This window comes from Lepidochelys kempii, chromosome 1 (genome assembly GCF_965140285.1).
Source record: "Lepidochelys kempii isolate rLepKem1 chromosome 1, rLepKem1.hap1, whole genome shotgun sequence".
Taxonomy (NCBI): domain Eukaryota; kingdom Metazoa; phylum Chordata; order Testudines; family Cheloniidae; genus Lepidochelys; species Lepidochelys kempii.
Window position 1 is genome coordinate 261,586,056 of NC_136380.1, and position 26,684 is coordinate 261,612,739.

General features: G+C 46.7%; 2 protein-coding genes across 5 annotated transcripts in view; one reads left to right on the forward strand and one right to left on the reverse strand.

Moving 5' to 3' along the window:
* Positions 1-694: 694 nt before the first annotated feature.
* Positions 695-8,198, reverse strand: PHF5A (PHD finger protein 5A). 3 transcript variants are annotated; one of them, XM_073327192.1, is made up of 4 exons: positions 8,068-8,196; positions 5,887-5,910; positions 4,036-4,202; positions 695-1,425 (listed from the first exon to the last, which is right to left on the reverse strand). In XM_073327192.1, the coding sequence occupies exons 1-4, from the start codon at positions 8,117-8,119 to the stop codon at positions 1,336-1,338; spliced, it is 333 nt and encodes a 110-aa protein (XP_073183293.1). In that variant the 5' UTR covers positions 8,120-8,196; the 3' UTR covers positions 695-1,335. The 3 variants fall into 3 exon arrangements, with proteins under 3 accessions (XP_073183293.1, XP_073183296.1, XP_073183294.1); XM_073327195.2 differs by having other exon boundaries at positions 1,338-2,353; positions 8,068-8,198; XM_073327193.2 differs by lacking the exon at positions 695-1,425 and adding an exon at positions 2,360-3,946 and having other exon boundaries at positions 8,068-8,198.
* A 319-nt stretch (positions 8,199-8,517) lies between these two features.
* Positions 8,518-26,684, forward strand: part of ACO2 (aconitase 2) — a 36,779-nt gene continuing 18,612 nt past the window's right edge. The window contains exons 1-4 of one of the 2 annotated variants that reach the window (XM_073327197.2): positions 8,518-8,591; positions 22,771-22,913; positions 24,262-24,520; positions 26,554-26,646. In XM_073327197.2, the coding sequence (XP_073183298.1) occupies positions 8,556-8,591; positions 22,771-22,913; positions 24,262-24,520; positions 26,554-26,646 (531 nt within the window). In that variant the 5' untranslated portion in view covers positions 8,518-8,555. Of the gene's footprint in view, positions 8,625-22,770; positions 22,914-24,261; positions 24,521-26,553; positions 26,647-26,684 lie in introns of both variants that reach the window. The other variant, XM_073327196.2, reaches the window with a different exon arrangement.

The following is a 26,684-nucleotide window of genomic DNA, read 5'->3' on the forward strand; positions in this document are numbered from 1 at the left end:
ATACTGCATCCCAAACTGCATCTTTGTTGGGACTCTAGACCACAAGTGGGAATTCTACAGTACCCCAAATCCAGTTTAGTTTCTCGCTGCCCCTCCTGCTCACAAAAGCAGCTCCTTAAAAGTTAACACCTGCTTTGCAAGCTCCTAGTCAGTAGGGAAGGGGAAGGAGGTGTGTACAATGCGTACATGATCTGTATTTCCTTCCCCAGATCTGTGCTGAGCAGCTGGGAGTCCACAGCCTCTGCTGATGTTCAGCAAACAAGCAGGCTCTAGTTTTCAGTATATGGCTATTCGTCTGGAATAGAATAGCTGGTTTCCAGCTACAGCACAGAAGGCTCTAAATTCCTGCAGCAGGGATAGAGTCCAATACTTCAGGAGGTTTTTAGAAAGGGATTGGATGTTTGCATGGTGAAACAACATCCAGACACATTAGCAAAGGCAAGGGTTACACAAAGCGAGCCACACTCTGCTTCGGGACATAAAATTATCAATGACTGGGGTGAGAAAGCAAGCAGCGGTCCTTCCCCAAAGCATCTCACAGAGAGGTCAGTTTAGCCATGACAGGCCACTGTCAGAGAACAGACGGCTCATTGTTCATTTTTAGTTTGGCAACTCCTAAGTTCTTAGTGTCCCAATCACCTGACAAAAGGAAACTCCGGGAGGACTACGGGTGGGGTGAACTAGAGAGAAACCCTTCTTTTAGAAAAAGGAAAAAAACTTTATTGGTGTACATTTTGCAGAGATAGTTACAGAAAGGGCCTTCGGTTAATCAGTTGAAGAAAACATAGGGACATGTAATGGTTGTGCTCATATGAAAAGGGCATCAGCCATGAGCATGCTAGCCTCCCTGCATAACAATACATAGAGAGTTTCAGTGGGTCAGCAGTCTGAACCCATTCTTCAGACTTTGGGGGTGTGGCCAGGGGAGAAGACTTCTTAACAACGGAGAGGGAGTGCACAGAAAGGAGAACTGCAGGTGACCCCCCAATTCCAGAAAGGGGACAAGACGTGTAAAAGCAGTGCTACACCTTGATAGCAGAGCAGATCCCCTTAGAATGTAAGTGCTTGCCCACCAGGCATTTTGCAGAGCTGTGTGGCAGACACTAGCCACGCTTGAGAGAAGGCAAGAATCAGTAGCCTACTTTTGCCATCTGCAGTACTCAGCTATCAGGTTCCAATCCCCAGTCAATTTTGTTTCTTCTTCCACCCCTCACACATAATTTAACTTGTAAGACTTTAGAGAAGATTAATTGGTTCTCAATAACAGTGAAGTCCAGAGATGCTTTAAGACCCTTTCCCCAACCCTGCAGCGGGCATAGCAGCACCAAGGGTGGATCACCTCTTCTTGAAGCCGTACTTCTTGCGCTCGTAAAAGAGATCCGTCTTGGAACTGCCCAGATTGACGATCTTAGGGCAGCCATCCCTCTGGAAACATACAGAGAGAAGAGGACACAGTTAGAGCTACAGCAAGCAGAACAGTCCAGTCATGTAGGCCCGAGTAGGGTATGAAGAGTGACCACTATCTTCCACTCCAAAAAACACCTCCTGGAAACACCCATGCAGGCAAACTTCCCTTCTACTCCATTGGCTCCAGCCATCAAAACTGAGGAAGTGGAGGGGAGGAGGGAAGCCTTGCTAACACTAACTAGGGCCTTCTCTTCTTTAGGGGAGCATGAAGAACAGTTTGAATAACATAATCAGTTTAATGAAAGAGATGTACAGTGCCCCAAGACTGGATCCTTCTAAGCTAGGATACACATGACTTATGGGGGCAAGGGGAACAACCTTTCCCCACACTGAGGCAAGAGGAACCCACTTCCATTAGGTGTCAACAAGTATTCCTTGTGCCCTCAGTTCCCACAGCCAAAGCAACTCCCAGATACCCCACACTTTAGACACATCAGAATAGAACTTGATTCACTGTAAAGGTCACATTGTCATTTTGCAGGTGCAGGGATACTCATAGCAAGCGTATGTGAGAAGGCCTCCATATCCCAGTCCACCAGCTGGAGGGAAAGCCAGACATGAGAGGAGCAGGTTAGGGAGAATAAATCAAGAGTGCAGCTGTGAGTTATGGGAGATGGAAAAATTTAAATACAAATAATGGGAAATGGACATGTGCATGTGCACGCCAGAGAACGTTTGCCCATGGATCACTCAGCCTGGCATCTGTGCGCCTCGAGGGCAAAATCCTATTGCTGGAGTTGGCAGCTGCGCTGTGCTGAGGGGCCCAGTGGGCACTGGAACATGTGTCCCTGGTTGTTGCGTAAGCCTGAGTGGATTAGATGAGAAAGCCTTTGGGCAGATGTCATCCACTGCAGAGACCACACCCAAGCTGCGGCACCAAAACTTGCTGTTTTGAAGAGATGAGGTGGGCAGGATGGCAGAGATAGAAGAGGGGAAAAAATTAAATAAGTCTCTCCTTTCCCTACCCACCACACCCACATATATGCCTACACCAACCAGCCTCTAGCTCTTGTCTTGTGGTTTCACTTTGAACCTCCTAGGTGGGGCCCTTCCAAACCTTTCCTCCCACAATTCAGAGCATCTGTGATAAACCTGGCAGCTTCATTACAGGCTTCCGTTCATTCCTCCACCCCCTCAAAAGGATTTGGCACATGCGCATACCTCTAGCCCCAAGAAAGAAACCCTCCCTGCAACCCACAGCTCTCCAGGATGACATGGCATGACCTGTAGCCCCAAATGGGGCATGAGTGGAACCAGCGTCCCCCACGAAACAGGAACCAGGCACCTTTGCCCCTTTACATGGAGGATATTCCCTCCAGCTCATTTCATCCATTTTTTGCTTTCTTGCTTCACATTCTAATGGAAATACGTTCCTCCTGACTCTGTCTGGGGCTGAATGTAGAGCATTTGGGAAAGCAAGATTAACTCATCTGACTAAACTAAGGGAGTGTTAAAGCTTCAGACACTGAGCTCTGTCTATAGAAGCAGTAATGTGGTCCTGATCATTTGTGTTCATTTAAAAAACCCTCTCAAGACACATTTCCACAGGAAATGGGTGTCCACCTTTAATCACTTCATTCCATCTCTTTAAGTTCCACCTGCCGTTTCATTTGGAGGTGGTATTCTTCACATCCTGCTCTAACTGCGTGTAGTGCTGCTGTACATGGTTATACTGCCATATTTCACCTCAAAGGTGGCTGTGTTTCTTTGTGCAGAGATCACTCTCACTCCACTGTCATTAATCACTATAGGATCCTGCTACAGAAACATAACGGAACAGGACCACTGGAAAGAGGCCACTTCTAGGTTGGAATATGTTCGCCAACAGTACATAAAACCCCACAGCAGTGAAAAATTCATATCCAAATAAAATGGGAAAGGGAGTTTTAGGTCTGTAGAGTGCAATTACCTGAGTTGGAATTTGATCAGGACACCAGAGTCATAACCCATATTCTTATAAAAAACCCCATGGGATTTTAATGGCTACAAGTGGCCCATGACTTTTGTTTTCCATCTAACCGAGAGGAAAACACCAGCAGGACTGGATGTCCTACAGCACCACGCGCACACAGGGCCATTGATTCAGTGCTGACTGGAGTAGTCCCATGCTTTTGCAGCATCTGAGCATTTCTAAGCTAGTGGCCCGACCCTGATAAAGCTTAGCTTGTGAGACCTGGTAAGGTAACATCTTAAGTGATAATGCTACAGGCAATGGGTGGATGAAGTGAACCACATACGTGTGGTTTGTAAGGTATTTTCCAATCCTTTGGGATGAAAGGCACGAGAGAAATATCACAGGGCTTATTTGTAGATCTCACAGCATTTTACAAAGGTGGGTAAGCACCACTATCCCCAGATGCATGGAAGAGAGGTGAAGTGACTTCCTCATGGTGACATAGCAAGCTACTGGCAGCATTGGTACTAGAGTTCAGGTGCGCCAAGTCACAGCTCCATGCTCATTCCACAAAACCACGGCTGCCTTTAAAGATAAGCATGACTGTTAAATAAAGACCACATCTGTTCAACAAGAGACAGAAAGACAACCTTGAGGCACTGCATCCAACTTACATCCTTCTCCTGGATGGTGCACTCCTTGCAGTAATAGGCATCAGAGACTCCTGGACCTCCGCAGATCACACAGCGCCCTTGGTACGACCCATAGTTACACTCATCACATATGCGCACAAGTGTGCAGGGTCGCACATATGAGTCACAGATCACGCATTTACCATCACCTACAAATAGAGCACAGTACTCAGCTAAAGAATTTCCTTCTCCACCATTCCCACAGAGAGGGGATAGCTCCCTACCCAAACAACTCCCCTATACACCCTAAAATAGTGGGACTGAGCTGGGAAATTCCATCTCGCTGATATATGAAAGCCATTTTACTTCTCTGAAGTGAATGAGCAAGTAGAAGAGCCAGTATCTTTCAAAACTTCATTTTCAATTCTTTTTGCTTTGCAATCAGAACCACAGATGAGGGCCAATGCTCTGATCAGCCAACATTTTACAAAACTCTTCATTACATCATCCCACCACTGTGTCGTTAAAACTTTTTGACAAAATTTAGCACTTGTGAGAAGTTGCTGAACTGACAGCACCAGACAGTCTCTAACTACAGAACAGGTAGAACATGGGGGGGAGGGATAGCTCAGTGGTTTGAGCATTGGCCTGCTAAACCCAGGGTTGTGAGTTCAATCCTTGAGGGGGCCATTTAGGGATCTGGGGCAAAAATTGGGGATTGGTCCTGCTTTGAGCAGGGGGTTGGACTAGATGACCTCCTGAGGTCCCTTCCAACCCTGATATTCTATGATTCTATGGGCAACAGCAGTGCAAGCTTCTCACACACCACTACATAAACATGAGACTGAAGTATGACCTCCAAAGGATGAAAGGGGAGGTTCAGTCTTCATTACCTATTTGATCCTTGACTTCTGAGAAGGCCAAAAAGAGGGTGAATTTGTGTAGACAGCCACAACAATTTCTGTGATGTGGAAACCTCACAAAGAATTGAGTAAAACCTAACAACTCATTTCACATAGGCCATCAGATGCCAGTGACAGTCTGTAGTGTCCTGGACTATACCCAAATCAATGACCTAGAGCTGAAAAGGGTATATGAAGCCTGAGTCATCTAATCCCTACCCCAACTAAAGATTCTTATCTCTGTAGCGATGAGGCTTCAACTACTTCCTATGGAATCTATTCCACCGGCCATATACTCTTAAAATGCTTCCCTAATGTCAGACTAAATTTCTCCCTCCTCTGCTCCTTTTCCCACTATTTTCTGAGACACAGGCCAACACCCTTATTTCATTTATACTGTGCCCATGAAAGGACTGATCATACCCTCTCATTCTCCCACGTTGCCTCTTTTATAGTAGGAGAAGAATGTATTTAGTTCTGTGTCTCTTCATATGTCCTAGTTTCAGATAATTTTTGCTGTGTATTTCCCACACTCAGGATTATGACTTGAGCCTTTATCAAATTGTGCAATAGGCATTTTTGGAAAATGGATTTTTTCCTCTTTTAAATTACCAAGTTATCTTTTTCCAATACAAGTGGATCATGATGAACTGATCAGTACAAACCCAGTTCCCTAAACTCTGGCCACAAACCTGTTTTTTTATCCACAGGTAGGACCCTCTCCCTGTACCTTTTCCATGAGACATACCGTAATACTCTGTGCTTGTATGGCATCTTCCACAGAAGCCTCTCAAAGTGCTTTCCACATATTCATCAACTTAACCTCACAACACCCACATGGGTTTTCCCATTTCAAAGAGTGATTTGTCCAAGCTTACACAAAAAAAATCAGTGGCACAACTGGAAACAAAATCCAGGCTAAATCCCAGCTGTGTACTCTAACCACATGACAATGCTCTCACAAAACACCCCATGCAGATATTATACTTACATTTTTCACACAGTCTTCCAATAGCTACAATAAGTAAAGCAGAAAAAAGAATTATTTTTGACAGAGAGACTTTTGGTTTAAATAAAACTTTTGTTTTAAATAGGTGACCTCCGATTTAAAAATGAATTAATGTGTTTTTTTTAAAATCTGTTTAAAATCTAAACTAATTTAACAAAATACAACGGCAGCCTTAACATAGCAAATACATACATTTTAACAGTAAACAGTAAGCATCCTTCTGGACATACATTTGCCAAGACCAGAGTTTAGAGTTTAGTGTTTCCCATGCAGCATTCAATGGCACCACTCACACTTCCAGCACAGTGCTGCATTCACTACGCTGCTTCAGGTATTAGCAACAGCAAGGAAATAACAGAGCCCTATACACAGGCCATGGCAGAAATTTTCCATTGCATTAGTGGGAGCTGGATGAGGTTTTGAGAGAGGAAATTATTTTCAAATATTTTGTTTAAGTCTATGTTTGGTTCTGAAGGCTACTAGCATATTCAGGTTATGTTCAGGGTGTTATTTGAATTAACTGAAAAAAGTATTACCATTTGTCTATAAGATTTCAAAACAATATTAAATAAATAATACCGTAGATGAATGTATGCAGTATTCTTGTAACAGTATCCATGTTGGTCCCAGGATATTAGAGAGACAAGGTGGGTGAGGTAATGTCTTTTACTGGACCAACTTCTGTTGGTGAGAGCTCTTCTCCTTAAGCGGAGCTCTGAAGCTCAAAAGCTTCTCTCTCTAACCAACAGAATTTGGTCCAAAAAAAGATCTCTCACTCACTTTGTCTCACTAATAGATGACTACGGTAAGTATCAAGCTATAGAGAGTTGTAATGTCCCAGTGACCACCACAGCAAAGACTCAGTCACCAGTGAACAGATAGATACCCACCAGGCTGGAAGAGTAAGTCTCAGCTAGAGTTAGGCCTCTCACCATAAAGGTACAGTTCTACTCTGAAAAGTGATTCTCTGAAAACAGCACCCAGGTTTCCATGTTTCCCTTGTCTCAATGAGAACAATTCAAATTTGCACTTGCAAGCAAATTATTTTTTTTTCTGAGCCAGTCAGCTCTGGATCCAAGAATCAAGCTAGTCTCTTTGTCTCTCATGCCCCATCACCACTATATAGATTTAGCAAACCAACTTCTGTCCTCAGTTACATCTACCGCACAGTTAACTGAGGACAGAACTTGGCCCTACAATTGGAAAGAAATCAGCAGTTGTCATAATGAGAAAACCAAAATACTCTCCCATTTGTTCTCTTGGCTGTGTTGGCACTGCCAGGATAATAGGAGTAAAAAGCAAAGATATTTGGTCACTAAAGTGAGCAACTATGACTGCTTAAGCATATAAACTAGTCTGTTGAGTACGTAGATATTATATTCATTTTTCTAATAACTGAGGTGCAATTAAAAGTATTTAAAACCAACAGGGCAGTTTAAACTCCATCTGGCCATTTAAGAGGCAACGAATGTAAAAAACAATCTGCAAAGACAGAATTACAATAATAGACCCTTATGTTCTTTGTAGGTCACAAGTTGGCAGCCACACACAGCAAGGTGTTAGGTTATATGGGAACACAGCATGCATGCAGGAGCACACAGGTGAGGCACAAGGCCAAGAGCCCTGGGCTACCTGGAGAAGGGCAGGTGACTGGGGTAAATGGGAGGACAAGGCTATTTCTGAAAAGTGTTTTGGATGCGTTTTTGTGGCAGCCACCCCAACGTTAGTAACAACCCCCAGCACGGACAGGGCACCTCCCAGGCGGAAAGCACTTCATAAAGCGGGGAGGGGAGCAAGAAACATTCCTCCCAGGCTTACACAGCCAGTCTGTCGCAGAGCCAGAAACAGGACTTGGGGCCCTCTGACTCCCAAACCCATCTTGGTACCACACTGCCAACGTGCCCCTCCCCCCGCATGGGTGCCCCTCCCACTCCCACTCCCAACTGGTGCCCCGGGCCCCTCTCCCCGGCACTGGTGCCCCGCGCTGCTCACGTGCCCGCCCGCCCGCCAAAGTGCCCCTCCCCCCCCGCTGGGATAGGGTGCGTGGGGCGCTGCGCTCCGCCCCGCCCCTCCCCACGCGGGGGCCGCGGTGACCCTGGACAGTCTTGGGATCCCCCGCCCCACGAACGCGGCAGAGCGGGAACCAGGGCATCCGGGTCTCACCCACTCCCGCCTGCTTGCGGCAGAAGATCAAGTCCGGATGATGTTTGGCCATTTCTCATCACCGCACGAGTCGTGTCGTGCGGGCGACGTTGAGCCCTTTCACCCTTGACCTCTCACCCCCAGGTCCTGGCAGGGTCCACGTGATCTTCTCCCACAAAGCTGCCAGAGCTTCCCAATGACAAACGCTAAATCACTGCACAGCCTCGTCCATAAAGCACCCATCAACCACGACTTGCTCCCCCGAGCCCGCCCCAGAGTCCCCTCTGTTAGGCCGGATATCGTGTCCCCACTGCTTAGGATACTTTCCTTCCAGGACCTGCAAACCCCACCCACTCTCCTTCTCTACGCTCAGTCGGTCGCCGGAGTCCCGCCCTCTCCAGGGCTTGGCCCCGCCTTTTCGCCATAGAGGCCACGCCCACTTTATGAAACTGTTTAAAGGCGGCGCGTGACGTAATTGGAATGCGACATCATCTTTGTCAGTGAACAAAATGGCGCCGTACTGTGTCCTGGTGACTCGCCTGCAGGTGACAGCGCTTCGCGGCGAGCGGCCTGTGGCGGTGGGGAGCCGGCTGCTGTTGGGCGGCCTGTGGCGGTGGGGACCCGGGTGCAGCTGGGAGGCTTGGGGTGTCGGTTTGAGGCTGGGCCGTCCTCGTTCTCCCTGTAGGTCAGCGTGTCCCTCGCGCCTGCCCAGGCCCTGTTTCCATAGTGACTGGGGAGCGGGGTCCCCGTAGGGTGGGGGCAGCCCCAGGCTCCGCTGTCTGGAGCTGACACCCCGGCTAAGCTCCCTCCGCACGGCCGGGGGGCGCCGGGCGGTGGCGTCTCCTCAAGGTGAGGACAAGGTGAACGGCGAGGTGGGGCCCAGAGGGAACAGGAGTCGGGCCGAGCCCCTCGGGGGCTGACCGCAGAGCTCGCAAACCTGCTGCTAGCGAGCCAGGTCCTGTCTGTGCTGGCCTCAGTTCTCCCCTCCCTGGGAGAACCGGGCCGGGTGCTCTGCAGTCTGTGTGTCAAATTTAAACTTCCCGCCTGTGACTAAACCAACTTCACCCCCCCCCCCCGCATCCTAACTAGGGCTCCACTCTGGCCTGGGCCTCTGGGGATGCCATGAGGAGGTTATTTGTGCTGCAGTCTGTGCCAAGAGCTGGTGGGTGGGTGCCACTGTGCACCTGCATTGACTTGTTAGAAATAAAAGTGATCATGTTTTTTTCTCAGGTTAAGTTTTGTTGCTTTGTTTCTCCCATTTTGTGAGATACATCAATAAAAGTTGTATTTTATTTCACTGTATATGTAAACCAACTCTAGTGGACTCTACCTCTTGACACTTCTGTTTACCAGTTCTCAAAAATCACCAGTTGCCACTGGAGTATTAGCATACAAGACTTTGAGTGGAAAATGCGTATGTTCATGCTTAGGTCTAAATACAGTAATTACAGGGGGTCTGCAATGAGACATAGTGAGGAGAGAAAGAGATCCACCTTCCCATCCAAGTTCTAGCCAACTAGAACTTGAATAAATTTACACTCTTTAGAAGAGATGCCCCATCTGTAATGATCTCTAAAACTCATACGGACTTGCAACATAACTTCAGCACAGTCTGATTCTTGTAGTTCAGGCATATTTTTGTGTCTAAATCTGTACTTGAAGAACTCTAGAGGTTCTCATTGTTAAGTTGCGGACATGTATATGGGTATAGCTTTCTCTTTTAAAAGGAAAATGTTCATGGAAAATCGTGCTCCTCGTTTAAAGCATGGAACTGGGAGTCAGGAGATCTAAATTATGTTCCCAGCTTTGCCATAGACTTTATCTATGACATTCCCTAACATTTTTTTACTACTTTGCTTCAGTTTCCTAATCTGTAAAATAGTATTAACTTACCCATAGTATTTCTCAAGTGTGGTGTCATCTTAATTCACTATATATTTGTAAGTGTTTAATCTTCGGTGGAGGTACTGTAGAAGAGTATATTAATTTTATGCTTAAAATGTAAAGGGTCTTAGCTGCAATTTAATTTATAATATATCAAATTATTTGAAATGTTGCTTCAGTAACCTTTGTAACCTTTTTTAACTGCAATAACTAATTTAACTGATTAAAATGCTTCTATGGACATGACTACTTCCATAAAACTGGAAGAATTGCTCTTACTGTAGAAAATAGGGCAGCACAAAAATAAGGAACTGATCCATCATGTGAGAACAAGGAGTCAACTGATGGAATGAATGGCAGGTCAGTTTAGAAGAAATACAAGGAAATACTTAGCACATAATGTATTGGATCTGTGGAATTCACTATTTCCCAGAGGCTATCTAGTCTGATGCTTAAACTAGATTTCTTTAAAAAGGCTGAATAGTTATAATGAATATGAATTATACTAACAAATCTAAAGGTAATCAGTAAGGCTACGATTTAGTCGGCTATTTTTAGTAATAGTCATGTACGGGTCACAGGCAGTAAATAAAAATTCACTGCCCGTGACCTGTCCATGACTTATACTATAAATACCCCTGACTAAATATTAAGGGGGTCACTGCTGGGGATGTGTTCCGGGGTGGCGGTGGCTGCTGCTTCTGGGGAGGGCATCCCAGGGAGGCTGCTGCTGTGGGGGTGTGGCCAGCTATGGCACCAACAGCCAGGGGCCACTGGCAGCGGCTGCACTGGCCACTCAGGGAAGCAGCTACTCCCGTTGCCCCTCAGGCGGTCCCTGGTGCTAGCTGCCTGGGTGTGCCTGAGCAGCAGCTGACTGCAGGCCCCGCTAGCGGCTGGCCAATGTGGCTGTCCTTGGGGTCACCTGAGCAGCTGGCCTCGTAGTTGGCTACACTGGCCCCTGCAGAAGTCACAGAGGTCACAGAAAGTCATGGAATCTGTGACTTCTACGACCTCTGTGACACACATGGAGCCCTAGTAATCAGATATGCTTCTGGTTAAGCACTGTCGGTGACAAGAAGGAATTTTTGCATATATATATAGCATTACACAGACAGTGAAGGACGTATATAAGTATCACTTCACCAACCACGGCAGCACCAAAATATCTGCCACGTTAGAACAGCATATGGCAATTCTGTACAACAATTTTAGGATGAAGTAAAGAATTGAAACTGCAAGGGGGAACTCTATTTGCCAGAGCTAAACTAGAGTGGAAATTGCACTGTGCTCCTGAGGTCTGGACAAAGCGAGTCCTGATGCTCTAAAGTTTAGAGTCTAAACATTAAATACATGAGAGGAGAAGACTCAGCAAACCATGTGGGGGCCCATTCCCTACAAGTTTTGAGAATTGTCTACATGGGGATGTTATTTGTGAATAAGGTAGGGTGTGAATCCAAAGTTCTGTAGCTATCCCAGAATAATGCCATGTGTACATAGAGTATGTCTATGCTACTGCAGCACAGCTGTGTTGCTGTAGTGTAGATGCTTCCTACATAGACAAAGGGATTTTTTCAGTCCATGTAGTTAATTCATCTCTCTTAGAGGCAGTAGATGGGTTGATGGAAGAACTCTTTGATAGACCTGGCTGCATCTTCCTTGGGTGCTAGGTCTACATCACTACGTTGCACAGAGTGCACCGTCTTTTACAGGCCTAAGTGATCTAGGTAGGTCAGCCTAAGTTTTGGGTGTTGGCCAGGTTTTATCCCAGTCAATTTTCCCATGCAAATAAGCTCTTAAACTCTTCAGGTATTAGCAAGCCTACTGTTTTGGGTAACTGTGGTGAAGCCTCCTAAAGTTCCCAGGGTTTGGGTTTAGGGACCATTGGTTACCCCCTCCTAAGGCTGTTGGGTGTATGATTTCAAGGGAGACCTTCCCTGATCACTAGATAAAGCTGCTCAATTCTTATTAGGAGGACGGGTGGGAAGGTATGTGATAAAATGCACCCCTGTATTCATACCCTACATGCTATTGTAGTAATATTTGTGTACAAAATATGCCTTGTAAAGTATCATTTAAAAACTAGTAACTTGCTGGTCAATAATATCATGATAAAATGTCTGTAGCAACGTTATATGAAATAATGACTGAAGTGTGTTTACCAGACAAGTCTGGGGAGTGGGTAAATCTGTTTCTCAAAGACAAAGGACAAGTTGACAACCCTAACCCAGTGTCATCAAAGCTGATAGGCCATCACCTATCAAGTGGTCATTCTTTGGCAAGCAAAAGGGGCAGGAACAGACAGACTGGCATTTTAGCTAACTACAGCATGAGACCTCTTCCCCCCCCCCCCCCCCCCCGACTTCATGTCTCCTTGCATTAGCTGGAAAGAACTTTTATCTAGGGGTCACTCTCTGGAAAATGCATTTCAAAGGGTAACTGACCAATACAAGTGAGGGGCAAAAAACCCACAAGTTCTTTCCCTGTCCATTTCTCTGTTCACCTAAGAAGACAAAAGAAACAGCTGTTGGACTTTGGGAGCAGATTCTAGCCTGAAGAATGTGGTCAGCTATGTTCTGGAAACATGTGGTAAGGGACCTTACTTTGAACCAAGTCTAGTGCAAGTTTAGAAAGCATTTTATCTTGTAAACATTTCCAAGTAAAATGCCTTATTACTTCTACTCACTTAAAATCTCTCTCTTTGTGGTTAAATACAATTTTTTTTACTTTAATTAAAACTAATCCAGTGTTTGTGAATTGTTTTTGATAACTCCATTTAAGGTAGCAGACTGTTGTGTGCTGATCCCCTTAGAGGGGCAATACACCTAATATATCTGGACTGTTCAGGAGGGGGCTGGACGGTGCAGAATACACATTTTGGGTGGAAAATCCAGGACTGGAAGTATTGGGGTCACCCTACAAGTTGTAACCAAGGTGTCTGGAAGTCAGAGTGTGGCTGGTGTTTGCTGACAGGCTGCTGTGCTAGTCCGGCTGCTCTGAGCACTTTGGTTATACACAGATGCTCAGGGTGTGACCTGCATGCTGTTTGGCTGCTTATAAAGAGCCAAGGTTGGGAGCTAAAGCAGCAAAGTGTTGTGAGCACCCAGGTTGCAGGGCAGTGGTGACACAGCCCCTCTCTGGTCTAGATTGCACCTTGGAATGTCAAAGGTAGCTCAAGGCGGGAGTGGGGTTGGAAGCTATCAGGGCACTGAAGGACATGCTAAGGGTCAGGGAAGGTCACAAGCCCTCAAGATGGGGCTCAGAAGCCTCAAAGTCCCACCAGAGTGTGAAGGTGGGAGTGGGGCCCTATATAAACTTCCAAAGGCTTATTGGAGGAGGAGGAGGTGGGCCACGAGCCTTGAGGGGGGCACATTAGGTTTTAGCAGGACCCGTGAGCTTCTGACGGGTTGGGGTCTTTGAGGTGAAGGCTGTCAGGCTGAAGAGCGTACAAAGGCTGGGTGAGGTGTTTTTTTCCTCTGTGTGAAAGACCCACCTAAACAGGAAACTGATAGTGAATTGGACAACAAGTTGTGTATAAAGTAAGCAAATAGGAGAGAGAACCACTGCTAGATTAGAGAAATATTCATCTTAGGTGTTGCTTGTTAGAAGTGTATAGTCCAGAAGATAAGGATGTGTGTACTAGTCCCTACTGTGTCATTGCATAACCTCGGGCAAGTCACTTAACCTGTGCCTCAGTTCCCCCGCTTCTAAGGTGAGCTGTCACCATTTTATTAAATCGCTCTTTTGAGTTTATTAATTGTTAATTGTTGTAACAGTAGTAGGGAGAAACTTTCGGAGAAGTGAATTTAAAATCAGCACTGTCACATTAATCATCTTCATCTGTGGAAAAGATGAAATAGTTCACATTTCTCTTCTTGGGTATGTCTCTTGTCTTTACTAAAACCTAAGGTTACGTCTACACTAGGGGCTTTTGCCAGCATTGTTATGTTGATTAAGGATGTGAAGAGTTCTGAATCCATGACCAGCCCAGCTCTGATGGCAAAAGCCCCCAGTGCAGATGCAGTTGTGGTAGCAAAACACCAATTTTACTTGGTATAGCTTGTTTTGCTTAGGGATGGGAGTGGAATAAACTATACCAACAAAGCTGTGCTTGTCAGTATTTACTGCATCCACACTATGATTGCTTTGCTGATATAGGCATTCCAGCATACTATACAGTGTTCTGAGTGTAGAAATGGCCCACATGGAAGTGGCTTAGAAGCCTGTTCTCCCTTGTCTTACTGGCACCTTCCCCAGGCTGGAATACTTTCATCTCTGAAATGTTTCCATTTCTCTCCTCCCCCCTGGTGAGTCATAGCCCTGGTCTACACTAGGACTTTAGGTCGAATTTAGCAGCGTTAAATCGATGTAAACCTGCACCCGTCCACACAATGAAGCCCTTTATTTCGACTTAAAGGGCTCTTAAAATCGATTTCCTTACTCCACCCCTGACAAGTGGATTAGCACTTAAATCGACGTTGCCGGCTCGAATTTGGGGTACTGTGGACACAATTCGATGGTATTGGCCTCCGGGAGCTATCCCAGAGTGCTCTATTATGACCGCTCTGGACAGCACTCTCAACTCAGATGCACTGGCCAGGTAGACAGGAAAAGAACCGCGAACTTTTGAATCTCATTTCCTGTTTGGCCAGCGTGGCAAGCTGCAAGTGACCATGCAGAGCTCATCAGCACAGGTGACCATGATGGAGTCCCAGAATCGCAAAAGAGCTCCAGCATGGACCGAACGGGAGGTACGGGATCTGATCGCTGTTTGGGGAGAGGAATCCGTGCTATCAGAACTCCGTTCCAGTTTTCGAAATGCCAAAACCTTTGTGAAAATCTCCCAGGGCATGAAGGACAGAGGCCATAACAGGGACCCGAAGCAGTGCCGCGTGAAACTGAAGGAGCTGAGGCAAGCCTACCAGAAAACCAGAGAGGCGAACAGCCGCTCTGGGTCAGAGCCCCAAACATGCCGCTTCTATGATGAGCTGCATGCCATTTTAGGGGGTTCAGCCACCACTACCCCAGCCGTGTTGTTTGACTCCTTCAATGGAGATGGAGGCAATACGGAAGCAGGTTTTGGGGACGAAGAAGATGATAGCTCACAGCAAGCAAGCGGAGAAACCGGTTTTCCCGACAGCCAGGAACTGTTTCTCACCCTAGACCTGGAGCCAGTACCCCCCGAACCCACCCAAGGCTGCCTCCTGGACCCAGCAGGCGGAGAAGGGACCTCTGGTGGGTGTACCTTTTAAAATACTATACATGGTTTAAAAGCAAGCATGTGAAAGGGTTACTTTGCCCTGGCATTTGCGGTTCTCCTAGATGTAGTCCTAAAGCCTTTGCAAAAGGTTTCTGGGGAGGGCAGCCTTATTGCGTCCTTCATGGTAGGACACTTTACCACTCCAGGCCAGTAACACGTACTCGGGAATCATTGTAGAACAAAGCATTGCAGTGTATGTTTGCTGGCATTCAAACAACATTCGTTCTTTATCTCTATGTTCTCCTCAGGAGAGTGAGATCTAATTCATGGTCACCTGGTTGAAATAGAGTGCTTTTCTTCAGGGGACACTCAGAGGAGCCCATTCCTGCTGGGCTGTTTGCCTGTGGCTAAACAGAAATGTTCCCCGCTGTTAGCCACGGGGAGGGGGGAGGGTTGAGGGGGTAGTCACGCGGTGGGAGGAGGCAAAATGCGACCTTGTAATGAAAGCACATGTGCTATGTATGTAATGTTAACAGCAACGTTTACCCTGAAAGAGTGTAGCCACTGTTTTATAAAATGTGTCTTTTTAAATACCGCTGTCCCTTTTTTTTTTCTCCACCAGCTGCATGTGTTTTAATGATCACAGGATCTTCTCCTTCCCAGAGGCTAGTGAAGCTTAGAAAGAAAAAAAAAAACGCACTTGCGATGAAATGTTCTCCGAGCTCATGCTGTCCTCCCACAATGACAGAGCACAGACGAATGTGTGGAGGCAAATAATGTCAGAGTGCAGGAAAGCACAAAATGACCGGGAGGAGAGGTGGCGGGCTGAAGAGAGTAAGTGGCGGGCTGAAGACAGGGCTGAAGCTCAAATGTGGCGGCAGCGTGATGAGAGGAGGCAGGATTCAATGCTGAGGCTGCTGCAGGAACAAACCAGTATGCTCCAGTGTATGGTTGAGCTGCAGCAAAGGCAGCTGGAGCACAGACTGCCACTGCAGCCCCTCTGTAACCAGCCGCCCTCCTCCCCAAGTTCCATAGCCTCCACACCCAGACGCCCAAGAATGCGGTGGGGGGGCCTCCGGCCAACCAGCCACTCCACCACAGAGGATTGCCCCAAAAAAAGAAGGCTGGCATTCAATAAATTTTAAAGTTGTAAACTTTTAAAGTGCTGTGCTTAAAGTGCTGTGTGGCATTTTCCTTCCCTCCTCCACCACCCCTCCTGGGCTACCTTGGTAGTCATCCCCCTATTTGTGTGATGAATGAATAAAGAATCCATGAATGTGAAGCAACAATGACTTTATTGCCTCTGCAAGCGGTGATTGAAGGGAGGAGGGGCGGGTGATTAGCTTACAGGGAAGTAGAGTGAACCAAGGGGTGGGGGGTTTCATCAAGGAGAAACAAAGAGAACTTTCACACCGTAGCCTGGCCAGTCATGAAACTGGTTTTCAAAGCTTCTCTGATGCGTACCGCGCCCTCCTGTGCTCTTCTAACCGCCCTGGTGTCTGGCTGCGCGTAACCAGCAGCCAGGCGATTTGCCTCAACCTCCCACCCTGCCATAAACGTCTCCCCCTTACTCTCACAGATATTGTGGAGCACACAGCAAGCAGTAATAACAGTGGGAATATTGGTTTTGCTGAGGTCTAAGCGAGTCAGTAAACTGCGCCAGCGCGCCTTTAAATGTCCAAATGCACATTCTACCACCATTCTGCACTTGCTCAGCCTGTAGTTGAACAGCTCCTGACTACTGTCCAGGCTGCCTGTGTACGGCTTCATGAGCCATGGCATTAAGGGGTAGGCTGGGTCCCCAAGGATACATATAGGCATTTCAACATCCCCAACAGTTATTTTCTGGTCTGGGAATAAAGTCCCTTCCTGCAGCTTTTGAAACAGACCAGAGTTCCTGAAGATGCGAGCATCATGCACCTTTCCCGGCCATCCCATGTTGATGTTGGTGAAACATCCCTTGTGATCCACCAGAGCTTGCAGCACTATTGAAAAGTACCCCTTGCGGTTTATGTACTTGGCGGCTTGGTGCTCCGGTGCCAAGATAGGGATATGGGTTCCGTCTATGGCCCCACCACAGTTAGGGAATCCCATTGCAGCAAAGCCATCCACTATGACCTGCACATTTCCCAGGGTCACTACCCTTGATATCAGCAGATCTTTGATTGCGTGGGCTACTTGCATCACAGCAGCCCCCACAGTAGATTTGCCCACTCCAAATTGATTCCCAACTGACCGGTAGCTGTCTGGCGTTGCAAGCTTCCACAGGGCTATCGCCACTCGCTTCTCAACTGTGAGGGCTGCTCTCATCTTGGTATTCATGCGCCTCAGGGCAGGGGAAAGCAAGTCACAAAGTTCCATGAAAGTGCCCTTACGCATGCGAAAGTTTCGCAGCCACTGGGAATCGTCCCAGACCCGCAACACTATGCGGTCCCACCAGTCTGTGCTTGTTTCCCGAGCCCAGAATCGGCGTTCCACAGCATGAACCTGCCCCATTAGCACCATGATGCATGCATTGGCAGGGCCCATGCTTTCAGAGAAATCTGTGTCCATGTCCTGATCACTCACGTGACCGCGCTGACGTCGCCTCCTCGCCCGGTATCGCTTTGCCAGGTTCTGGTGCTGCATATGCTGCTGGATAATGCATGTGGTGTTTAATGTGCTCCTAATTGCCCAAGTGAGCTGAGTGGCCTCCAAGCTTCCCTTGGTATGGCGTCCGCACAGAAAAAAGGCGCGGAACGATTGTCTGCCGTTGCTCTGACGGAGGGAGGGGCGACTGACGACACGGCTTACAGGGTTGGCTTCAGGGAGCTAAAATCAACAAAGGGGGTGCCTGTACATCAAGGAGTATTTCAGGCAGGACTTCACGGAGGGTTCCAATAAGAAATGGTGCACCTAAGTTATCGTTCTTATTGGAACAAGGAGGTTAGCCTGGCCTCTGATTGATACATGGCTAGATTTACCTCGCTGCACCTTCTCTGTGAGTGACTGCAGTGTGACCTAGAGGAATGAGTCCCCTAGACAGGGGAGGAGGCAAATGAGTACAAAACAAATCTGGTCTATTTCTTGTTTTGACCCACTCCATCTATCTTTTACATCTTTGGCTGGCAGCAGACGGTGCAGAAGGACTGCATGCCATCCACATCTCTTGCCTGCCTGGCAGAAGATGGTACAATACGACTGCTAGCAATCCTCATCTCTTGCCTGCCTGGCAGAAGATGGTGCAGTACGACTGCTAGCAGTCCGTATCGCCTGCCTGCTCACCATAAGACGGTTCAATAGGACTGACTGCAGGACTAAAGAGAATGACCTGGTCAAGTCACTCCAAATTTAGTCCCTGCGCCCATGTCTGCCCAGGCGCTCCCAGCCGACGTGGCCAGGAGCACCTCGGACACGACGAGGACGACTACCAGTCGTATTGCACCGTCTGCTGCCAGAAGGCAATGGGTTGCTGCTACTGTGCAGCAAAGCCGTACCGCGTCTGCCAGCACCCAGGAGACATAGGGTGACGGTTACCTGAGTGGGCTCCATGCTTGCCGTGGTATGGCGTCTGCACAGGTAACTCAGGAAAAAAGGCACGAAATGATTGTCTGCCCTTGCTTTCACGGAGGGAGGGAGGGAACGGGGGCCTGACGATACGTACCCAGAACCACCCGCGACAATGTTTTAGCCCCATCAGAGTGCTCCATTGTGACTGCTCTGGACAGCACTCTCAGATGCCCGATCGTTTGCCGTTGCTCTGACGCCAGGAGGGGCGACTGAGGGCACGGCTTACAGGGTTGGCTTCAGGGAGCTAAAATCAACAAAGGGGGTGGCTTTACATCAAGGAGTATTTCAGGCAGGACTTCACGGAGGGTTCCAATAGGAAATGGTGCACCTAAGTTATTGACCTTATTGGAACAAGAAGGTTAGCCTGGCCTCTGATTGATACATGGCTAGATTTACTTCTCTGCACCTTCTCTGTGAGTGACTGCAGTGTGACCTAGAGGAATGAGTCCCCTAGACAGGGGATGGGGGGAAGCAAATGAATACAAAACAAATCTGGTCTATTTCTTGTTTTGATCCACTCCATCTATCTTTTACATCTTTGGCTGGCAGCAGACGGTGCAGAAGGACTGCATGCCATCTACATCTCATGGCTGCTCGGCAGAAGATGGTACAGTACGACTGCTAGCAGTCCGTATCGCCTGCCCGCTCACCATAAGACGGTTCAATAGGACTGACTGCAGGACTAAAGAGAATGACCTGGTCAAGTCACTCCAAATTTAGTCCCTGCGCCCATGTCTGCCCAGGCGTTCCCAGCCGACGTGGCCAGGAGCACCTCGGACATGACGATGACGGCTACCAGTCGTACTGTACCGTCTGCTGCCACAAGGCAAGGGGTTGCTGCTACTGTGTAGCAATGCCGTACCGCGTCTGCCAGCACCCAGGAGACATAGGGTGACGGTTACCTGAGCGGGCTCCATGCTTGCAGTGGTATGGCGTCTGCACAGGTAACTCAGGAAAAAAGGCGCGAAATGATTGTCTGCCCTTGCTTTCACGGAGGGAGGGAGGGAACGGGGGCCTGACGATATGTACCGAGAACCACCTGCGACAATGTTTTAGCCCCATCAGGCATTGGGATCTCAACCCAGAATTCCAATGGGCAGCGGAGACTGCGGGAACTGTGGGATAGCTATCCACAGTGCAACACTCCGGAAGTCGACTCTAGCCTCGGTACTGTGGAAGCGCTCCGCCGAGTTAATGCACTTAATGCACTTAGAGCATTTTCTGTGGGGACACACACACTCGAATATATAAAACCGATTTCTAAAAAAACAACTTCTATAAATTCAACCTGATTTCATAGTGTAGACATACCCTAAGAGGTTGTGGCAGGCTTCAAGTAAGGCTTTACTGCCTAGTATTGATGGCCTTAGTTACCATCCAAATATTTATACCTTCCCTAGGACTCTTTGCCGTTAATTTAGTGTAAGATCCTACTGAAGCAAAAACTTAAATGGTTTCTTTTACTTCCAAGCTTTTAGGATTCATACTGAGACAGTCTTGACCCTTTCCCAAAACCTGAGGGCAGGGGAGCCCTGCTTCAGATTTTGTTCATACCAAAGTCTGCACTCAAACAGAAAGAGCGGACTGTTGTGGAGACGTTACCATTGTTTTAATTTCCAGGCGTAATCTGCTTAGGAAGTGTTCTTTGGTCTGTTACCAGTTCACGGTGTAAAAATGACGGCTGTTACTGTAGTTCCACTGTTGACAATTCCTTATGTAGACAGTGAGCTAAATGGATTAAAATGCCTAATGTAGACCCATTCCACCAATACAAAGCAGAGCTTTTGCGGGTGGAGTTTACTCAACAAAGCACCTCCACACCAATCTGTAACTTGTCTTATTCTTCCTTGTACCTATTAGTCCCAATTCTCCTTGATCCATCACTTACTGTCATGGGTTGAAGTGGAGCCTTGACATAAGTTACAGGAGGGTAGGAGGAGATTTTGGTTTTTTTCCCCTCTCAGGCCCTGTTCCCAACTCATAGGGCCTTTTCAAGTTCTTGTTTGTGGTGTCCCATGGAGGGCAAGGGTCCCATAACCAAATTAATCATCACAAGTTGCATGAGAATGAAGATGAGATAAACTAATTAAGACTTCAGAGAAGAGTTCTTGGGCCGAAGTCCAGAAACGGGGGTGGAGACAGTGAATACGGTGAGAGTTCTTGCAGTATATAGTAAAATGCCTTTACTATTTGGGCTTGGAAAGTGATAGTGGAATCTTTGAGGTTTATCCTTCCTCTACAGCATGGAGTGGAGGCTTTCACAATAAGGTGGATATACCTTGGGTGCAGACAAGTCAGTAACACAAAAGTGAGCTTGAACTGGGCTGAAGGAGTTGGGGGAAGTCACGTGGCTGATCAAAGATCAGCATGTACACTTTGAACAATGAGTTAGCAGGGATCTTAGGGTACGTCTACGCTACCTGCCGGATCGGTGGGCAGTGATCGATCTATTGGGGATCGATTTATCACATCTAGTGTAGACGTGATAAATTGATCCCCAATCGCTCTGCCGTCGGCTCCTATACTCCACCACGGCAAGCGGAGTTAACAGGGGAGTGGCAGCAGCTGACCACACACCGTAAGGACGCAAGGTAAGTCAATCTAAGATAGGTCGGAGTTAACAGGGGAGTGGCAGCAGCTGACCACACACCGTAAGGACGCAAGGTAAGTCAATCTAAGATAGGTCGGAGTTAACAGGGGAGTGGCAGCAGCTGACCACACACCGTAAGGACGCAAGGTAAGTCAATCTAAGATACCTCGACTTCAGCTATAAAAATAGCACAGCTGAAGTTGTGTATCTTAGGTCAATCCCCCCCTGTAGACCAGGCCTAAGTTAGTGGTACAGTGAAATGTTTCACCTCTAGTACTTGAGCTTTGGTCTGTGGTTGAATCTTAAACCACATCCACCAAAATGTGGTGAATTATTAACCGAAAAAGAAGAGTTGGAGCTGATTCATTTTAATGAATAGCTCTGTGATTGCACCTTTAGAAGTAGTGTTCTCATTTGTACCGTTTATAGTGTTTCCTAACTGGCATGTGCTTTAACGATCTGAGACACTTATTTTTTGTATTACAGTAGTTCCTAGACGCTTTGATTGGGATTCCCTCCCCCACAAAATGGCAAAACTAATAGTACAGATTTTTTTAAATAAAAGGACAAATTTAGGTTGTTGGTAGTGCTGCTGTTACAAAACTGACTATGCAACCGATTTAAACGTCAATCCCAATCTTCCTAGATTTCTCGAACCTTTTTCATACATCTGATATTGAGAGGGCAATATAAATAAGATTCAGAGCATCCAAATATTGTCATGATCTTACCTCATTAACTCACAATTCTTTAGTCAATATTTCAGAGGCTGGTGTCAAGATTATTTTGTGAAGAACACACCAGAGAAGAAAAAAACAAGGTGGTGGGGTGGGATTTGGAGTTCCCTGCCCCTCACCGAAAAAGTCTACTAACGAATAAATAATTAAGGATAAAGAGGAATGCCAGGAGTAAGATTAAATGCTCAGATATTACAATGATGAGGGTTTATTACAGCTTAAGCCCTTGCTGTTGCCTCCTCTTTACGTGATACCAATGCTGGTGAAAGTTGCCAGATTTCTAGTTCTGACAACAGGTGCCTAAATTTGGATACCCAATTCCCATTAATTGTAATGTAAATTGGACATCCATATTCCTTATGCAGCTTTGAAAAGCTCAGCCAATGGCCATCTAATCATGAGTAAGGTTAAGATTTTGTCATGGTTATTTTTAGTAAAAGTCAGGAACAGGGCACAGGCAATAAACAAAAATTCACGAAGCCTGCGACCTGTCCCTGACTTTTACTAAAATAACTGTGACAAAATGGGTCTGACGGGGGGGATGGGAGCCCAAATCCTGCCGTGGGGGTGGGGGTGGGGGGCACATTTGGACATGCTAGGTCTTTATTTTCTAAAACTGTTTAATCCATTTGTTGCTCATCTCTTAGAATTAGGGTCCTAGAAATCGGAGCTGGAAAACACACGTTGTTACCTTTTTTTGTGGGCGATCACTTTGCTGCAGATGTTTGATAGATAACTAATATAATCTTTGTCTCTTCCTTTTTCAGCAAGTCCTGAGTAAAGGGGTACGAAGGTACCATGTAGCTCCCGTCCTGTGCCAGAGGGCCAAGGTGGCTATGAGCCACTTTGAGCCTAATGAATACATAAATTATGAAATGCTTGAGAAAAACATCAATATCGTCCATAAAAGGTAAGGGTGAGAGGTTGTTTGGAGAACCTACCACCGCAATGAGGGAAGGAAAGGAAGACTTCAAGGGGTTGTGGTAGCACAAGAAGAATCTAGTGGGGAAAGAGCAGCTTTAAGTGGCTGTGCTGTTACATTGAAAAATGAAAATTCTATGTGCTGATGGCTCCTGTGTGGTAGAGGAGAAGTGGGGGGAGTGTTTTATATACAAACAATCAGGCCACTGCAGTGGAGGAGATGCTGAAGAAGTAAAAGTATTAGCATGGGATTTCATACCAGCTAGTGGAGATTATCATTTTTTTTTTTGCTTAATGTCAGGTTTCTGATGGGACTCTTGGTGTATCACACCTTAGTCTGTTTGTATTCATGGGAAACAGTATGAGGTTAGTGATCAGTATGAGTAAGACACTTAAAGTGTCCCTTCTCTTCTTTGCACTTTGTTTCCATAATGAAATTATCATTCTGTATTCATGTGTCCAGATATCTAGAGTAAAAAGAGGCCTAGGGATACCTTGCATACATAATTTTGAACTTAGTTTGCTGACACTGAGATTAGTGTGACCTCAATGTCACCAGTTTTACTCCAGACTCAACCTTGGCAGTGGTTGAAAGTCATGCCCTTGTGATGGCCATTCTGAGTCCTTTGTGAAATGAGGTGGCTATCTCAATTCAGTCCATTGTAGCCAAGTAGGTTCATCGCAGAAAACATTACCGTTGTCATTAATTGGTGTTTCTGTTGAGATTATTTGTGAGGAATCCAATGACTGAAAAGGCCCTGAACTCCCCACTTGTTTCCTAGTGCTGATGGATCCTCACTCACGATGAGGCCTGGCACATGTAGATTTGATGACTTGTGTGGGTTCTGTGTATGTGTGGTTTTTTGTTTTGTTTTTTAAAGTTTCCTGCAACTGCACCACTTCTTAGGCACCACTGTGGACTGTGATCTCATAAGCTAAGCAGAGTTGGATGACTGTTGCTTGTACTGCACCCAAATGTGTGCATTTGGAAACTTCTGGGGGAAAATATGGATGCTTCAGGAAGGGGTGCTGATGGCTCTTGAAAGAGTGCTCTTCCTTCTGAGTTAGTACTGAACCAGGATCTCTGCATTTTTTCATGTTTGGGTGCTTTTAACCAGCTGTCAGAAGTAACTGCACTTCAATGTTGTGGGAGGAGTGAGTGGTCCCTCTGTATATAGTGTAAAACGTGCCTTGGGAGTCTGGTTCTCCTGGATGATGTGTGTGGAAATGTAAAGGAGTATCCTTGTTCATTTAAGATCCCCCATTTAAATGGGGCAGAAGGGTTGAAAAACATGAGCCGATGTTGTTAAAATTCCTCCCTGTTGTCTTCCCCACAGGCTAGACCGTCCCCTGACCCTGTCTGAGAAGATTGTATATGGGCACCTGGATGACCCTGTGAAACAAGATATCGAGCGGGGCAAAACCTATCTACGCCTGCGGCCAGACCGCGTAGCCATGCAAGATGCGACTGCTCAGATGGCAATGCTGCAGTTCATCAGCAGTGGCCTGCCCAGGGTGGCAGTGCCCTCCACAATCCACTGTGATCACCTCATTGAAGCCCAATTAGGGTCTGAGAAGGATCTTCGGAGAGCTAAGGTCATTATTGCACCAAGACCCATGAAATAAGACAATTATTTCCTATGTTTGGAACACTTGGTCCACTCTAGAGAACAGATTTTCAGGAGAACAATCAAAGGAACAGAAATCACACCAGATTATGTACTGTATAGCACCATAGATGTACATGGTGCAGTACAAAACCAAAGTTGTGACAAGTCCAAGCCCCAGGAAGCTTACAATCTGAACTAGACAAATTCATCACAAACCGTTTAAAGGGTGAAGCATGATGTTGAGAAAAGACAGTCTTAGTCAATCTGCTTTGGAAACCAAGGCAAAAGGTGTATTCTGGGCGTAGGGGAAGAGGGAGGCCATTTTAAAGGGGTGAAACGTGAAAACAGATGCATCTAGAGCACTAGAAATTTTCTTCCAGCAGTGATCAAAACCTGGTGTGTCATAGCATGGTGATGTGAAAACCTCCAGAATATGCCTGGCCACATATACAGCAGTCTATCAAGCAGTGGGGGAGAAGCGTTAACTAACAGAGATCAGAACATCAACTAAGGGTTGCTCTCCCTTGTTGCTCTCTGGGGTGGAAATCCTACAGGACCTTTCCTTTCCTCTCCTTTCCTTTTCTAGTTTTAGCCTGTACACATGGGATGAGCTGTAGCTTAATCATCTAATTTAATGTATAGCCCAAGATACAGGCCCAAGTAAGTGAATCCCTCCTCTTCTTCTCCCCCCCAGCCTGCCCGGAAATCATAGTAAGGTGAATTATGCCACTCATGAAACTGAGGTCAGGAGCAAGTTTCCCCTCATTAGGAGTATTTGTCCCACGCTTTGTGCCTCAGGAAGCTTGAGAGTTGTGCAAGAGGTTCCGAATCTGGAGCCTTCTTACTAGACTTTTTGTTCCCTTTCTTCCCTTCACCCCTTGCCCTCCCGCTGCTCTTGCTCTGGGCACCGAACATGTTTTCTGTGGTGTGATTGTATTCTTTATAGCAGTTCTGCTTCAGCTCTGGGCACCCCCTCCCTCCCCATCCGCTCAGTGATTAAAGCAAGTGAAGGTCCTGCCTGCCTCTGACTGGGTTTCGCTCTTGATGTTGCCAGTTGGCATGGAATGAATGCTGGCAGGGCAGAGAGTGGCTTGGATCTGCTCCTGGCACATCAGCATGCTCCGTTTGGGAAGAGAGCTGCATAAACAGAGTGAAGTGACCTGACTCCCAGTGCAAACAAAGCTCAAAGAGCCCTCGCTGCCTCATGGGAAACTTCAGTAAATGTTCTGTGTAGCGACAATTCCTCTATCTCCACATAGTCCCCCCCCCCTCACCTCCCCCTTATTCTGAAGTGTTTGCATGAGAACAGGGTCTCCAAGTCATCGTCCACTCCCATTCCTTATCGTATCTACTCTCCAGCTGCTTTGCCAAGAACATCTCTGGACATCATACAGTCTTCTGCTTGTGACAATAAGTGATTGTCCTGGAAGGCTTCATAGTTGTGATCCTACAGATGATTGTGATGTCACAGCGAGAGGCAGCATTGTATAGCTGGTAGAACGGGAGACTTGGGTTCTCTTTCCCACTCTACAACTAACTATGTCTGGCCTTGGGCTAGTCACTTAGCTTCTCTGACTCCATTGCCCCATCTGTACAATGGGGCTAACATGCTTATCAAAGCACTAAACAAAACAAAGAACCAAGGAAGCAAAAGAGAAGTCCATGAAATGGAAGCAGGATGGTTTATAAATAGTGTGGGTTTTGTTTGATAACTTTAAACAGTAATTCTAATTCAGTCTTGAGACGCTTAAATGATGTCGCAAGTTGTTGAGTTCAGTGCTGAGATCACTGTGAAATTCTATGGCCTGTTGTGCTGGAGATCAGACTAGATGATGATTGTGGTCTCTTGTGGCCTTAAAATGATTTCCTGGAAGTCAGTGATGCTGAACTTCATTCTCCCCTCCACTGCCTACAAAATGTCCAGGAGGTCATGGGGCTGGTGGGTGGCTGAACTCTGGCTCTGTGGGGAGCAAATTGAATGTAATGTCTTACTAATGCTTTGTTTAACTCTGTGAATAGGACATTAACCAGGAGGTGTACAACTTCTTAGCAACAGCAGGTGCCAAGTATGGAGTAGGGTTCTGGAAACCTGGATCAGGAATCATTCACCAGGTAAAGAGTGCCTGACTGCAGTGTTTGAATGGCAAATG